We start from the raw sequence: 14,794 nt of genomic DNA on the forward strand, positions 1-14,794 counted from the left end.
AGCATTTCCCCCCTTGGTGCGGTTCGTTTGGGGGAGTGTGAACACAGCAATCGCACTCGGATGCGGGACAAAACAAGCGGACCGAGATCGCCAAGAAAGGGTGGTCTCGGTCCGCTTCCAAACAAACTCTGGTGCGGTTCGTTTGTGGTGAGAACGTGAGCCGACCTCGATCCGCCACAACAGCAGTAAACGGTGCGCATTTTTGGATAAACCAGCTGCCCTAGTCAGCTGCGCTGTGCCTAATGGCCTGAAGAACGAACATTTTTATCGTTTAAAAACAACATCTTTCAGATCCTGTTTTGGCGACTTGTGACTTGCATCGATAAACTTTGGGGGATTTTTGGATCATCAAATCAGCAGTTTGAACTCAATCAACTTACCTCGGACCATGGGAAGCAACGTTAATGTGTTGAATCTCTACGGATTTTGCCTGTAAATTGTGTGCGCGCCCTCTCTCTCCCTCTCTCTCGCTCTCTCTGGTCTCCATTCAATAAATGAAAACAAATCGTGGTAATCAGAGCCAGCCTTCTTTGTGATAAGATTGTCTGGTTCAATCAGACAATCAGACTGATTGCATGTCTTCCTCGAAATGTCCGTTATTATTAAATTATTTATTAATATTTTATTCCTGACAGGACAGGTGTTCATATAGCCTATGTCTCGGCTAATCCTCATCTCCGTGATAGCCTAATAGCAGAATTTGCGAGGGTCTTTGATCTTCTATCTCTAAATTCCCAATAGCCTAAATAGGCTAAATAAATACATAGGCTTACATAGCCTACATAGCATACATTAATAAATAAATAAAGAACTTTCTCCCTCTCTCTCTCTCCCGATCCCTCCCTCTTTCTTTCTTTCTTTCTCTCTCTCTCTCTCTCTCTCTCTCTCTCTCTCTCTCTCTCTCCTCGCACGGCGGACGCCCGACATAGCCTAAAATGTAGGTCTAACAAAACGCATTTTTATAATCATATAGGAAAATCTCTGGGAATTATTTTGTCCATCCCGAGAGGCTATTAGCCTATCAGCGTGTCTGCTGGCCAATCCAGGAAGTTTGACAATACTATTTGGACCGTTTCATTTGTGGCTGTGTGAACACAAACGAACCAAGGCACAAATGCAACAATTGTATCAATTAAGTACCTGAATCGGAACAAAGCAAACGACCTACAGGTGTGAATACACCCTAAGATGCTAGCTGCCTACAATCATTCAACATAATATACGCTTAAAGTGTAACTTACCTACTCATGTGAAAAGAAAAAAAATCCCATGTGATTATTACTGTAGTTCACGCGGTGCGAGCCCTTTAAGAGCAATGCATCATGTGTAATCGCTTACTGTGGCTAATGTTAGCAGCTAGCTAGTTATGTTACATGGCAGTAAAATGCCACTGAATGATCAAATTGATATAACTTTTAACCATTTTGAGTAACACTGTTTCCATACGGATCACCAGCGTTAGTTTGTTGTTTATAACGTGGCTATATTTATCACGTTCTCTATCTACCTATCTCTGATACACTGAAAATACTGGGAGGCGGGCCATAGCGTCTCTGTCGATGATTTGATTTGACAGTTCTGGGCACTGGCGTTGGCGTTGGCCAATCCATGCGTGTTCCACACCCAAATCGATTGTGTTCTGGCGCAAAGCGAGTGGGTTCCAGGACGAAACAGGCTCGAGCCAACTACGTTATTTTTAGAGCAGCGCAGTAAATACAATATTCCTGGAATGCGAGTTTAACTAAACAGTTACATGTCCTCTGCATTCTACAACAAATAAAGACATCACAATTTGTTTTATTTTGTATCTTACATACTTATTGGCCAAGTTATGATAGTTTATGGAGGAGGAATTCTGCCAGGGTACAGAAGGGAGTCTATGCGGCCATCTTGCCTGCAGAGTTTTCAAATCAAGTAGAATACAGTTTTGCAAGAAATCTGGGGGGGTGAGTCCCCCTTTAAATGTTCGCATGGAACCGAGTCACGTGATGATTCTGGTGTCTGATCTAACTTTTCACTCTCTTATCACTCTCCCCAAAAACATGCACGTTTTTTTTTTTATCCATCATCGTCATACAGAGCCGCGAGAGTCTCTACAAGATGTAAGGTGACCCCCCAATACTCCGGCTCATACACTCAAGAATGTAGGATAAATCTGCATTGAATCGTAACCTCCGTGGGCCCTTTATGGGTGAATATGGCCTGGGATGGTGCTTTGTTGTGGGGTAAAGAGAGAGAGGCAGACGGTGGTGGTCGTTGAGGTGACTGTCACCGTCCCTGGACATTTTAATTAGCTAACACCAGGCTCCAGCGGGGCCTATTCATCACTCCATTGTGTTGACTGCCGATGCCGTTGGTCTGGTCACACACACGCCAAGGGTACACACGCATCCACGCACAAATAGACCCTTTTCACGGGGGCCATTTTGTAGCCTGGGTAAACCCAGCCTCCACGTGACCTCTATCTATGTGCTATGACTGATAGCACATAGATAGAGGTCACGTGGAGGCTGGGTTTACCCAGGCTAGCCATTTTGTGTCGAAAAGGCAGAATAAACACAGGTGCAAGCAAAACACTAATGTAGTTCTTAACGTAAGTTCAAGCCAGGAAGACTATAATATCCATTTACACTTCCTTAATTCACTTTATATCTCCACTCTTCAATCTACTCACAAGATCATAATAAGCTGTCAATTTCCGGGTTTCAATGAACAATCAGCTGGTTGCCGCCCAGTCTCTGTAAACCAATTGCATAGTGTCACATCACTGCTCTCATCACCTCTCACCCCACACACCTCCAGTGTAAGCCTATCACATTGCTCCTCAACCCCGTCGTAAGCCAATTGCTTGGAGACGGGTTCCTTAAATATGCTTGTTTCTGTCTCATTCAGCCTCTCAATCACCGCTGCTGTCAGGCTCGCACCCTCCTCCTCCCCTTCTCCTCCCGGTCATCGCAGACCTATCCGATTCTTCAGTCGGAAGAGTCTCATCATGAGTCTCAGAAGGAGATCACCAGCACCACCAGTATCTAGACACTGCAGGGGGATATATCTGGATGCTGATCTGGGCTGGTGCAGCTCTCTCAAGATCTCCCTGCGGTGTCTAACCGCCAAAGACTAATAACAATACTTTATTCTCATCATTCTTTCTGTAATGCATCATTCACTTTATTGTAATAAATATCACTTTATTCATTCTTTGGTCTCTAGTCTCTCCTGATTGAAATGAGGGTTTCCAAATTCCAATCATGGAAGTTGGAAACCCTCATTAGTGTTTTGCTTGCACCTGTGTTTACCCTGCCTTTTCGACACAAAATGGCCCCTGTGAGAAGGGTCTATACAGCACACCACCACACACCACGCTACACCTGCAAAACATATTCACGTGCACGCAAACATTTTTACCAGCCTAAGAAGTCTGACTGTGTCGCAGGAAAACACCCTCAAACAAATGTGGTGGAGCGAGAAGGGGGCGGTGAAGGCGTTGATAGGAAGTGCACAGACGTGCATGAAAGTACTCTCTCTCTCTCTCTCTCTCTCTCTCTCTGTGTGTGTGTGTCTCTCTCTCTCTCTCTCTCTCTCTCTCTCTGTGTGTGTGTCTGTCTCTCTCTCTCTCTCTCCATCTCTCCCTCCCTCTCCCTGTGGAGGTACGTGAGCCAGCCTAGCATGGCTAAACTGCAGTGAAGCACAATGCTGCAGAGATTAACTCCAGTCCTATCTGCAGATCGCCTGCGTGGCTATGAGACACAGAGAGAGAGTGTAAGAGAGGGATTATGAATTATGAATTAATTAATACTTGTGAATAAATCAGGGACAGTGAAACTAGTAGCAAGATATAACAACAGAGCATTTGAGTATCTGCCGAATCCAGTGGGGAGATTTGAAGATATCCTATTATGGTTTTCTTTTTTCTTTTTCTGTTTACATATTGTCTCAAAATCAACCATGGTAGCTATTGATATATCGTATTCCCGAATGACCAAGCGACGAATATTCAACAGTTGTCTTTAATTTGGGGAGGGCTGCATCATTTAAATCTCACACGGCTGTGTTTATTCTACATTAAAATCACAACACGGAGACTTGGTCATCCTGCAGATGCGGTGATTGACAAAGTGTTGCATTCATGCACATTTTGAAAAACTAGGCGACAAGGTTACTGACTCTCTAAATAAGGTTAGGTGTCTCTAATTATAATTATAATTATATAATAATTGTGTAGCTAGCTGTAAGTTTCTCAAACATTCCTTTTATTGTCTCTTCCCTTGTCCATCAGTCTCCTCCACTTCTCATCCCCTTTCCTGCTTATACAATCAATGATCAATAATGATCTGATTCTGTGGGGAGTAGGATGAACATTTTGGGTGTACGCAGCATTCTGCCACTGACTATTTGCTCTAGAATGCTGGATTTCAGCTAGTGGACAACTCACGAATGAACAGATAGAGATCCATTATACATCTACTGATTTCTACTTGTTGTAGCCTATGCTATTTGCTTTATGTTTGAGGCATTGATGGAGGACGGTAGGCTGTGATTTGCTTAGACTGGCCTTCCTAATGCTGTAAAGAAGTTGACATGCACATCCGCAATTTAGGCCTGTTTGTAACTAATCAATAACTGCTTTTGTTTAAGTTGTTAATATACCTTATTTTCATAACCATGCATGTCACAATACAGGCTCAAGTCAGCAGTCAGGATCGATGTCATCTAATGGTTTATTATCCTGTTGTTAACTTGTTAGTTGACTTGCTCCCATCTATTCGTAGATGATACATTTACAGTAGCAAGTATTTGAATAGGTGTATGTGAATAGGTGATGCAATTATTGATTATTGATATATTGACACTAGGGATGTCACAATATATCGTCCCACAATATATCGCGATATCAAAACGTGACAATATGTATCGTTGAGATGAAATCTCATATCGCGAGAAAAAGAAGCTGAACATGGTGGTACTGATCTGCATCTGATTGCATGCTCGCTCTCCTTTTCATTGCTTTGTTTGAACAGACGAGGGACGTTACAGACACAGAGGATGAAAATGGTGAAATTACTCAAATTAGCGTGGAGGATGCCCCCTCAACTTCAAATCGATTGCAAAAACATATTGTTAAAATATCGTATCGTATCATTATCGTGAACCTAATATCGTGTATCGTATCGTGAACTGAGTGTATCGTGACACCCCTAATTGACACTCATAATTTCATCCATATTATGCTCAGTATTCTACATCAGATTCAAAATATTAGGTTATGCAATCCAATTTAAATGAATGAAGCCCAAATCTTTCCCTACAGGATTATTATTTTCTCTCTTCTGTCTGTATGTCTGTCTCTCTCTGTGTCTCTGTCTCTGTCTCTCTCTGTGTCTCTGTCTCTGTCTCTGTCTGTGTCTCTCTCTGTGTGTGTCTCTCTCTCTCTCTCTCTCTCTCTCTCTCTCTCTCTCTCTCTCTCTTGCAGCTGTCCATTAAAGGCCCTCAACCAATTAGAGGGACCTTTGTGGAGAAACCATGGTGAAGCGCCAATCATCACCCTGGTGCAATAGAGCTCAATGAAGAGTCATGTGACACTTCTGTTTGAGAAGAGTATTTCCCCATTCATATTCTGCTTTGAGATGTTGATTATTAGCCAGAATGTCATAGCCACCCAAGGTAGACTCACCACAGCAAGCTAGTTATGAAACGATGCTATATGTTCCTGTAGAAGCCACAAATCTCTATATCATCATCCTTGTTTGTTTGTTTTTCCCCTGATTTTTTTATCCCATTTTTATCCCCCATTAGTGCTAATTTTAATTTATTTATCCTGGTTGCTGCTCCACCCTCTGCCGATCTGGGGAGAGCCGAAACTGGCTCCATGCTTCCTCCGAGACATGGGCAGTAGCCAGCCTCTTCTTTTCACCTGACAGAGGAAGCTTCACCGGTAGGACATAGCACGTGGGAGGATCACGCTATTCCAACGAGTTCCCCTCCCTCCGAACAGGCGGCCGGAACGACCAGAGGAGGCACCACTTCAGCGACCAGGATATTGCATGTTTTGGTGTGGGGTTCCTATATGAAGGAAACCCCCAGGGGGCACGGGGAGAACATGCAAACTCCACACCGAAAGGCCCTTTTGACGATCCCACCCGGGCGGTGGACACTCGAGGACATGTGGACGGGCACGCACTCCTTCAGCGCTCACAGCGTCCCAGGTGGGAATCGAACCCAGGACCTTCTAGCTGTGAGGCGACAGTGCTTACCACTATGCCACCGTGCCCACTTATCCTTGTTTTTTTATTTTTTTATTTATTATTTTTTCTTCAATGTCATGGAGAAATACACTACCCACAATCCTAAAGTGTAATATTGATGACATCTTTGATTGGCGGAGTTCGCTGTATGATCGTCTGTGATTGGTGGAGCTTGCTGATGGCGATGTCGCCTAACCACTGCAGTAGGCTAGCGTACGTATGTAGGCTACAGTTTGAGGCTACAAAGAGCTCAAACCGCCATTAAGTGACTGTTAGGTTAACCATTATGATTCATGCTGGTGTGGGTGTAAGATCTTCTCGCCCTACCAGATGTGCTCGGGGTCCTGTGACTACAGCGGCGACCTTGAGTGCCGTGAAAGGCGCCTTATAAAATAAATGTATTATTATTATTATTATTACAGAATACAGATGAAGTTAAGATCTCACAACATTTATTTTCAAAAAGTAAGGCTCATGTTTATGAGAAATGGTCCTGTACACTTGAATCATGATCATTCATCATTTGTATGATTCACATTTTTAATGTATTAACGTTCCCTTATGTCTGATAACATCAGTAGCTTAGTTTATTAGCTAATCTAAAGCTGTCGGACATTTTGAGCATATTAATCCCACGTGCCCGACGTACAGCCAATCACAATGTGAGAAGCCATGATGTCATCTGTACCGCAAGTTGATCTTGTAGGCGAGCAGACCTTACACCCACATCGGAACCCGTTTTAAAATCCGTTGCCCGTTTCGTTCGCATTAAAGCAAAGAAATGTGGCTTTGGTTTGGTTTGGTTTGGATTTATTTGACAATTTACAAAAAGATATGCATACATCTTTGCCCAGCAAGAATACATACAATTAAAAAATCATCGAGGTTAAAAACACAATAAAGCCAAAAGGCTTATTTCCATAGTGGACCTCTGGGGATAGGGAGCGGGGTGGGGTAGAGAGGGGAGGAGTCTGGGGATAGGGAGCGGGGTGGGGTAGAGAGGGGAGGAGTCTGGGGATAGGGAGAGGGGTAGGGTAGAGAGGGGAGGAGTCTGGGGATAGGGAGAGGGGTAGGGTAGAGAGGGGAGGAGTCTGGGGATAGGGAGAGGGGTAGGGTAGAGAGGGGAGGAGTCTGGGGATAGGGAGAGGGGTAGGGTAGAGAGGGGAGGAGTCTGGGGATAGGGAGAGGGGTAGGGTAGAGAGGGGAGGAGTCTGGGGATAGGGAGAGGGGTGGGGTAGAGAGGGGAGAAGGAGTGGGGGGGGGGGGGGGGGGGGGGTACATTAGGCAACATCCAGGACAGAGAGCTACTTTATAGCCCATGAACAAAACATACAAACAAATCACAAGACATATCACACTATTAACACCTGCCAGTGCATCCTCAATCAAATTAAATTTATCTTCCACCACATCATGAGTTGATCAAATTATTACAGTAAATAAAAATAAAAAACCATCAGAAAGCAAATACCCATCGCCGCCTTGCCCACCTAATATATGTCTATCAGATAGAGGCAGTCACTAACCACTTTTTCAAGGAGGCCTTAAATCCTCTTTCTGTGGCCAGTTCTTTGCAAAAGGATGGTAACTGGTTCCATAGCACTCCTGCTGTATACAAAAAGGAATTCTGCCCCATAGAACTCTTAAATCTTTGTGGAATTATATTTGTATTGCTTCCTCTAGTGGAATAATTGTGAGTCTCACGCACCCAGCTAAAATAATTTAGCAGATAAGAGGGGACTGTAGCTTGCCTTATTCTAAAGGCCACCCCCAACTTGATCTGAGCTACTCTCTTTCCCACAGGTAACCAGTTCAGCCCTTCAAAGTGCGATGAGCTGAGATGTGTACGTGGGTGAAGTTTGAGCACTGTCCTAACCAGCTTATTTTGTGATGTCTGAAGTCTGTGCTTTATTTGTTGTGGTGAGCCACTATACCAGGAAGTGCATGCATAATCATAGTGGCACTGCACTAAGGCCTCAGCTAATGTTTTCAGAGTGTTTGGATTTAAAAACCATATAGCCATATAGGCTACTACTGTATAACGTTAGCCATTGAGCTAATAGCGTAATGGCGGCAGTTCAGACTGCTGGGCCCACCCACTGCTGCTCAGAGTGCTCTCCCATTGGCTGAAACGCTCTGCCGCTCAATCATCCGCTAATCTGATTGGCCGCAATCATTTTTCAAAACGTGATGGAGAAAAGGAAAGGGGAAATATTCTTCCGGAACCACGAGTGTCACGTGACTGTTGAGCTCTAGACGGCTATTTCTACACTTCCACCATATGAACATGCACAAGGCAGTGTATATGAACACCCTTATTTATAGTGTGTGTGTGTGTGTGTGTGTGTGTGTGTGTGTGTGTGTGTGTGTGTGTGTGTGTGTGTGTGTGTGTGTGTGTGTGTGTGTGTGTGTGCGTGCGTGCGTGCGTGCGTGCGTGCGTGCGTGTGTGTGTGTGTGTGTTTGCGCGTGTGCGTGTGTGTGTGTGTGTGTGCGTGTGTGTCTAACAGAGCTCTGGTACATGTGCCAGGCTTTCAATTCTCTCCTTCTTCTCTCCCTCTGAGAGATGAGTCAGAATATGGATGAAATCCAGGTGAACAACGAAACACCACGCTCCCCCCAAATCCATAGCATTAGCGTTCTGCTTTTGACACATAGAACCAAGCAATGAAAACATGCAAAGAAGAACTGTGGGATATGTTATTTGTATAGTACTGTAATTAAATTGGCAACACTAAGCATAATATAGATATAGTGAGAAAAAAGACCAGTGCTATAATGAGAGAAATAATGAAATCAAGTCGCACACAACACACAATAAAACATGAACACACACACACACACACACACATGCGAACACACACACACACACGCACGCACACGCATGCACACGCATGCACGCACGCTTCTCCCTCGTGTGGTAGAGATCCATCTAGCTTACTGTAAAACACCTCCTACTCATGTATCCAAATACCTGGTGCCATAACAACCCCCTGGTGGCCTCCAGTGCAATGACACTGGAGTTGAAAATGGACATGCAGCAGCAGTCTAATGATATGATATGATGTCTTTGTTATTTACATCTACACACATGAAGCAGAATCCTTTCAGTGCCCTGCAAAGACTTTCATCTGAATTCACAAGTTCATACAAAAAAACAGCCTTTCAAACCAAAAAAGAACAAAAGGAAAAAGCACAGGTGAGCAAACGCACACAAAGTCAATGGAAAGAGACGAATGGAACGAGATGGATGCAACTTTGCTGTAGCGAGAAATTCATCTGAGGCCGTAAAAGTGACAGCCAATCAGCTTTGAGCAGGACTTTCTCCGGGCATCCGTAAAGCCCACCGCACCTCCGCCTAGTGGTAAAAATGTCATTTGGGTGATGATGGTGAATCCAAAAACTATTCCGCAAACTGCTGCGCCTATATGGTTCCTCCTTTATTGTGATTGGCTTTGTGTGAAAAGGCAAGGAATCTGCACGCTACTTCAAACCACAAAGGAGGCCGGAGAGGTGTGCCTATCGTGCTATTGTGACCAATACAAGCTACATCCTTCAAATAAGAGTCTAGCTGCCAAGACTGCCCAAACAAAAGTTTAAAATAAATGCAAGATACAATTATATATATATATATATATATATATATATAAAACTTCCAGGCATTGCTGCTCTCTGTTGTGTCCGATGGTGCCATCGGACACAACAGCAGGTCGTGATGCCGATTTTGCTTCCCTACTTTCTACTTACCCATCAAACTCATGCGAGTAAAGAGTGGTGACATTTCATCTGAGCATACAGGGTGACAAGCTGTACCTTCCCAAACTCAGGACCACTCACTGGCAGGCCTCCAGAAGATTCACAGGATCTTGACAGAGATAGTTACCATGTTCTTGAAAATGGACCCAGATCCCTCAACAATGTCAAAGACTCAAAACATGCAGTCTGATGAAGCAAACTGCTAAGGTTTCCCACAGGAAGTCAAAGAAATTGCTCTTCCCCTCATCCTACACACACACACACACACACACACACACACACACACACACACATAAACACACACATGCACACATGCATGCACACACTCGCACACACAGTAACTAAACATGCATGTCCTCTCCACACTGCTTACCCAGCCATCCAGCACCAGAATTGGGCACGCACATGTCTGTCTCGGCGCTGGGCAGGACGAAGCCCACCACGAACACCTCCACGCCGTCGGACATGAGCGCCAGGCCGAGCACGAAGAACAGCTGCCACTGGAACCTGCCGTGGCCGCACTCCTGCATGATCAGCTCGTACTGCTGGGCCAGCTCCTCCTCGTCCGCTTGCCTCTCGTTCTCCAGCTCCTTGCGGCCCTTGGCGCTGTCCGACACCGGCTGGCCCAGAGACACCTGTCCATCTTTGGGCTTTCCGTCGCTGTAGGCCGGCACCCCTTGGTACTCGCCCTCGTAGATCTCGTCTTCGTCGTCGTGGCCCTCTGTGGCATCGCTGGAGGCCCCCTCGTCGTCGTTGGCCGCGTCGCCGGCGTAGTGGCCGTCTTGCTGGGTATAAACGTCCTCCTCTTCATCGTCGTTCTGGAAGCGGTTGTAGCTGCGGTGGGTGGAGTACTCGTCCGAGGCACGGTCCACAGCTTTGCTGACCTTTTTCCCAGCGTGCCTCTTGGCTTCCTTAGCGATGTCCTTGGCGCCTCTGACCAAGGAAGTCCTGTTGTTCTGTGTTTCATCCATCTTGACAAAGGGACAACTGTCACTGTCTTTAATGCAGCTCTGTTGCGTCCTTATTACACCAGGTCCGACAGATGTAGGCTAAGGTCATTTAAGCTACAATGTTTCCTTCTCTCTATTCCTCGTCACATCAAGATGTAAGGCAGTTTATTGGTTCACACAGTCAATGTGGAAAGGCCAGTCAGCTGCCAGGCTGATTGATGAAGTAAGGATCTCTGGAGCAGGTGGATGGGACCAGCCAGAGAGCGATGAAACGGAGACAGCTGACCTCGAGGTGGATGATCAACAATACTGTCTGAACTCAAGGAGAACTCATCTGCCTGTGGAGACAGAAAAAGAAAGGGGTGGTTAGCTTTTCAGTAACAGTTACTTTAGTTAATTCAAGAACACTCTCAGTCATAGATTTGACCATTTATTGCATAAATGAACCTGGGCCCCAAAGGCCCTGAACCGGCCTAGCATGCTGCTCGGCCGGTTCAGGGAGCAGGGCCGCAAAAATCCCCCATGGGGATAGAAGATTCCAGATAAATTTAAAGCCATAGTGAGTAAGAGAGGGAGCCTAAGCAAGACATGGAAACATGTTCACATTTGGAGCCATGCAGACTCTAGAGCTAGAATCCATCATTAGATGAGCCAAGCAGACTGAGCTAGAAAGGTGGAGGCTGGGGTGGTGGAGGCAAAGCATTGCCAGCAGCAGCAGTGTGAGGCAGCATGGGTGGAGCAGATCAGAGTGAGAGAGGAGGCCGTATTTAAACGGACCGCCTTAGTTTGAGAGTGGCTGTGGTTGGTGAATGAATGATCCAATCAGCGGCTGACAGCTGGATACAGCTGGGGCATAGCACATGACTTCCATGTCTCGAATGAACTAATGCAAGCTTCATTTTAAATGCAGTATTTTTCGTCAGTCACAGTGGAAAGTATTCCAAGAGTATTTTGACACTGCAACACCAAAACTGTCCACTGAAACCAATACAAATGAAATCCTCTCAAATGGGAAGGGAATCTATAACAACTGTTCATACATCACAACTCAACTGCTGAAAAATAAAGAAAACCTGAAGAATAAATGTATTATTGCTTATTGGGTTGAAGGACAAAATGCATTTTAATAGAATTAAATGAAGTATGTTGGAAAAACACAGCCATGGGAATACATCAACCAATAAAATTGAAAATCTTGATAAGGTTTGTGTGTGTGTGTGTGTGTGTGTGTGTGTGTGTGTGTGTGTGTGTGCGTGCGTGCGTGCGCGCGTGCATGTGTGTGTGTGTCCCCGCATGCGCACACTTTATTAACTGCAACTTTGGTAATACTTTAATTATACTAGGCACTAAATCCTGGACTGCCTTTATATTGTACTGCTTGAATGCTATGCACCAGTCATTGTATTACTAATTTGGTTAATGCTGAAATACTGTCTTTGTCTTGCATGTATTACTTTGTTAATATTGCAACACTTGAAATCCCAATTCTGATTACTGCTATATGTCATCACCTGACCTACCGTCGCATGCTGCCCTATTGCAGTGTTTTGTTTTGTATTGCCAACACCAGCAAAAAGTTTTTATATTCAATAATAACGAAATATAATAATTTCTAGAATACTATAGCATATCGTTCATTCACAAATGTGCTTAGCAGTTTGTATGTTTGTGCCCGTCCCCCCCCCGTCCCCACCCCCAGGGTTTGTGTGCATGTCACCCTGAAGGCTCTGTGCCGTGACACTGGCATGGCCACTCAGAAGACCTGTCAACACATCAGGCCTCAGCTGCCTGTCTGCCACACCACAGACTGCTGACATCCCGCCACCTAGCCCAGTCGCTGGCAGCGAAGGCTTGGGCCTTCACATAACAGTAACGCTCCAAATCTCTAGTCGCATATTGCGATTGAAGAATGGAGTTTCTTCTTGCCTATCCAAATCATACAAAGATCAACTAAACATTAGGGGTGGGAATCACCAGATGCCCACGATACGATACTAAAACGATACTTGAGTCACGATACGATAGTATTGCGATATCGCCGATATATTGAATATTGCGATATATTGCGATTTCTTACTTTTTCAACTGCAAATGATGTCCCCAAAGGAAACCTTTCAAAGTATAGAGAGTGGAGCACACCCAAAAAGTTTGAAGAGGTGCAGATGAATGAAAATTCAAAATAACAAAGAAAAGAAGTCGCACACTCAAAATCTCCTCTGCTGTGTTTTAATGGTTACACCAACATGTTTCGGCAAAAGTGCCTTCGTCAGGGTGAAGGAAACCTTTGTCAACATCTGGTTTATATAAGAACAATTTTCCAGTCTGTACATCTGACTTCAACCATTTTATTGCAGCAACATTGTCAAGTAGACAGACCAACAACTTTCATAAAGTCATGTCATATAGTTGCCTGCACCTGACAAACTGAACTGTTTGTTACAGTCTACTTACTGGGGCGGCTGTGGCTCAGGAGGTAGAGCGGGTCGTCCACTAATCAGAAGGTCGGTGGTTCGATCCCCGGCTCCTCCAGTCTGCATGTTGAAGTGTCCTTGGGCAAGACACTGAACCCCAAATTGCTCCCGATGGCTGTGCCAGCACCCTGCGTGGCAGCTGGCCGCTTTCGGTGTGTGAATGGGTGAATGTAGGCACATTGTAAAGCGCTTTGGATAAAAGCGCTATATAAATGCAGTCCATTTACTTACAGTCCACCTTAACTGGATGTGTGTGTGGACTACTGTACTTAGGTAGTTTCTGAACAATCCAAGTTCACTTCACTTGCACAAAACATCTTGTGCAGCCCATTCAGTAACTGTGGAATTTGTAAATTACTGTTATGACAAAACTGTTACTGTTAAAACAAAATGAAAATATGCTACTGTTTGTTTACTGCTGGCCTTGGAACTAAAGTTGATAGTAGCCCGGTGGCCTGGCATGGCCTGCAAAATTATTATTATTATTATTATATATATTTTTTTGCAATATCGATACTTGGCGTCCAAATATCGATACAATATCGTCAGGCAAAATATCGCGATACTATGGTGTATCGATTTTTTCCCCCACCCCTACTAAACATATAGTCAAAAACAGACAATTGGACTCGAGTCATAGGGACTCGGACTCGAGTCGACTCGAGTCGCAAATTTGACGACTTCCGACTCGACTCAGACTTGGAAGGTAAATACTTGAAACTCGACTCGGACTTGGAAGAAAATGACTCGAAACTCGACTCGGACTTGTGACAAGATCAGCCGAGTGCACCAGCTGGGCGTACGCCTAGGTTTACACGCTACGTCCGATGTAGAACTCAAAGTTACGACTAACTTAATTTTATGACTAGTGCACCCTGTATGCGCTGCGTCTGTGTATGGAGCAGGCGTAAAAGTTACACCCAAATGCGTAGCTACTCACTGACAGCTGTCTCATCTTGATCTGCGCGTGATGCGGCCGGAATCTTCTCCAAAAATATCGATCGATATGTGCTGTAAATATAGACGTTTTGGGCGCAGGACCTCCACTCGTCGGCGGGTTTTAAGCTGATGCGTCGGAAGATCTTTCAATTTCTTCCTGACTTCGTCAACTGCCCGCAGTGCACAGACTGCCATCGCATTCAGTACTGATTGCACTTGTGATCAAACTGCTTGTGTTGGCGCTGTTAAATTGAGCTGTGAGAACGTTTCTATGCTTTGAATACAACTCTATAAGTTTGAGCTGAGTTGGAGCTGTCTGTCAGCTGTCTCGAGCTCGTCTGAGAGAAGTGTGTTGCTTGGCAACAAGCACGTATTAACGTGAACGCGCACGTCTGCAGCCTAAATAATCTCTGCCTTGTCATTTTTTCTAACCTGTGAC

General features: G+C 44.8%; 1 protein-coding gene across 1 annotated transcript in view; it reads right to left on the reverse strand.

Annotated features, from left to right (window-relative positions):
• Positions 1-10,966, reverse strand: part of LOC310780923 (synaptic vesicle glycoprotein 2C-like) — a gene marked incomplete at both ends in the record, with an annotated part of 86,363 nt that extends 75,397 nt beyond the window's left edge. The window contains one exon of the mRNA XM_083641444.1: positions 10,369-10,966. Coding sequence (XP_083497570.1) covers positions 10,369-10,966 — 598 coding nt within the window. The remainder of the gene's footprint in view (positions 1-10,368) is intronic.
• Positions 10,967-14,794: the final 3,828 nt, after the last annotated feature.

This window comes from Poromitra crassiceps (genome assembly GCF_964638095.1).
Source record: "Poromitra crassiceps genome assembly, chromosome: 8".
In the NCBI taxonomy this organism is placed as follows: Eukaryota; Metazoa; Chordata; class Actinopteri; order Beryciformes; family Melamphaidae; genus Poromitra; species Poromitra crassiceps.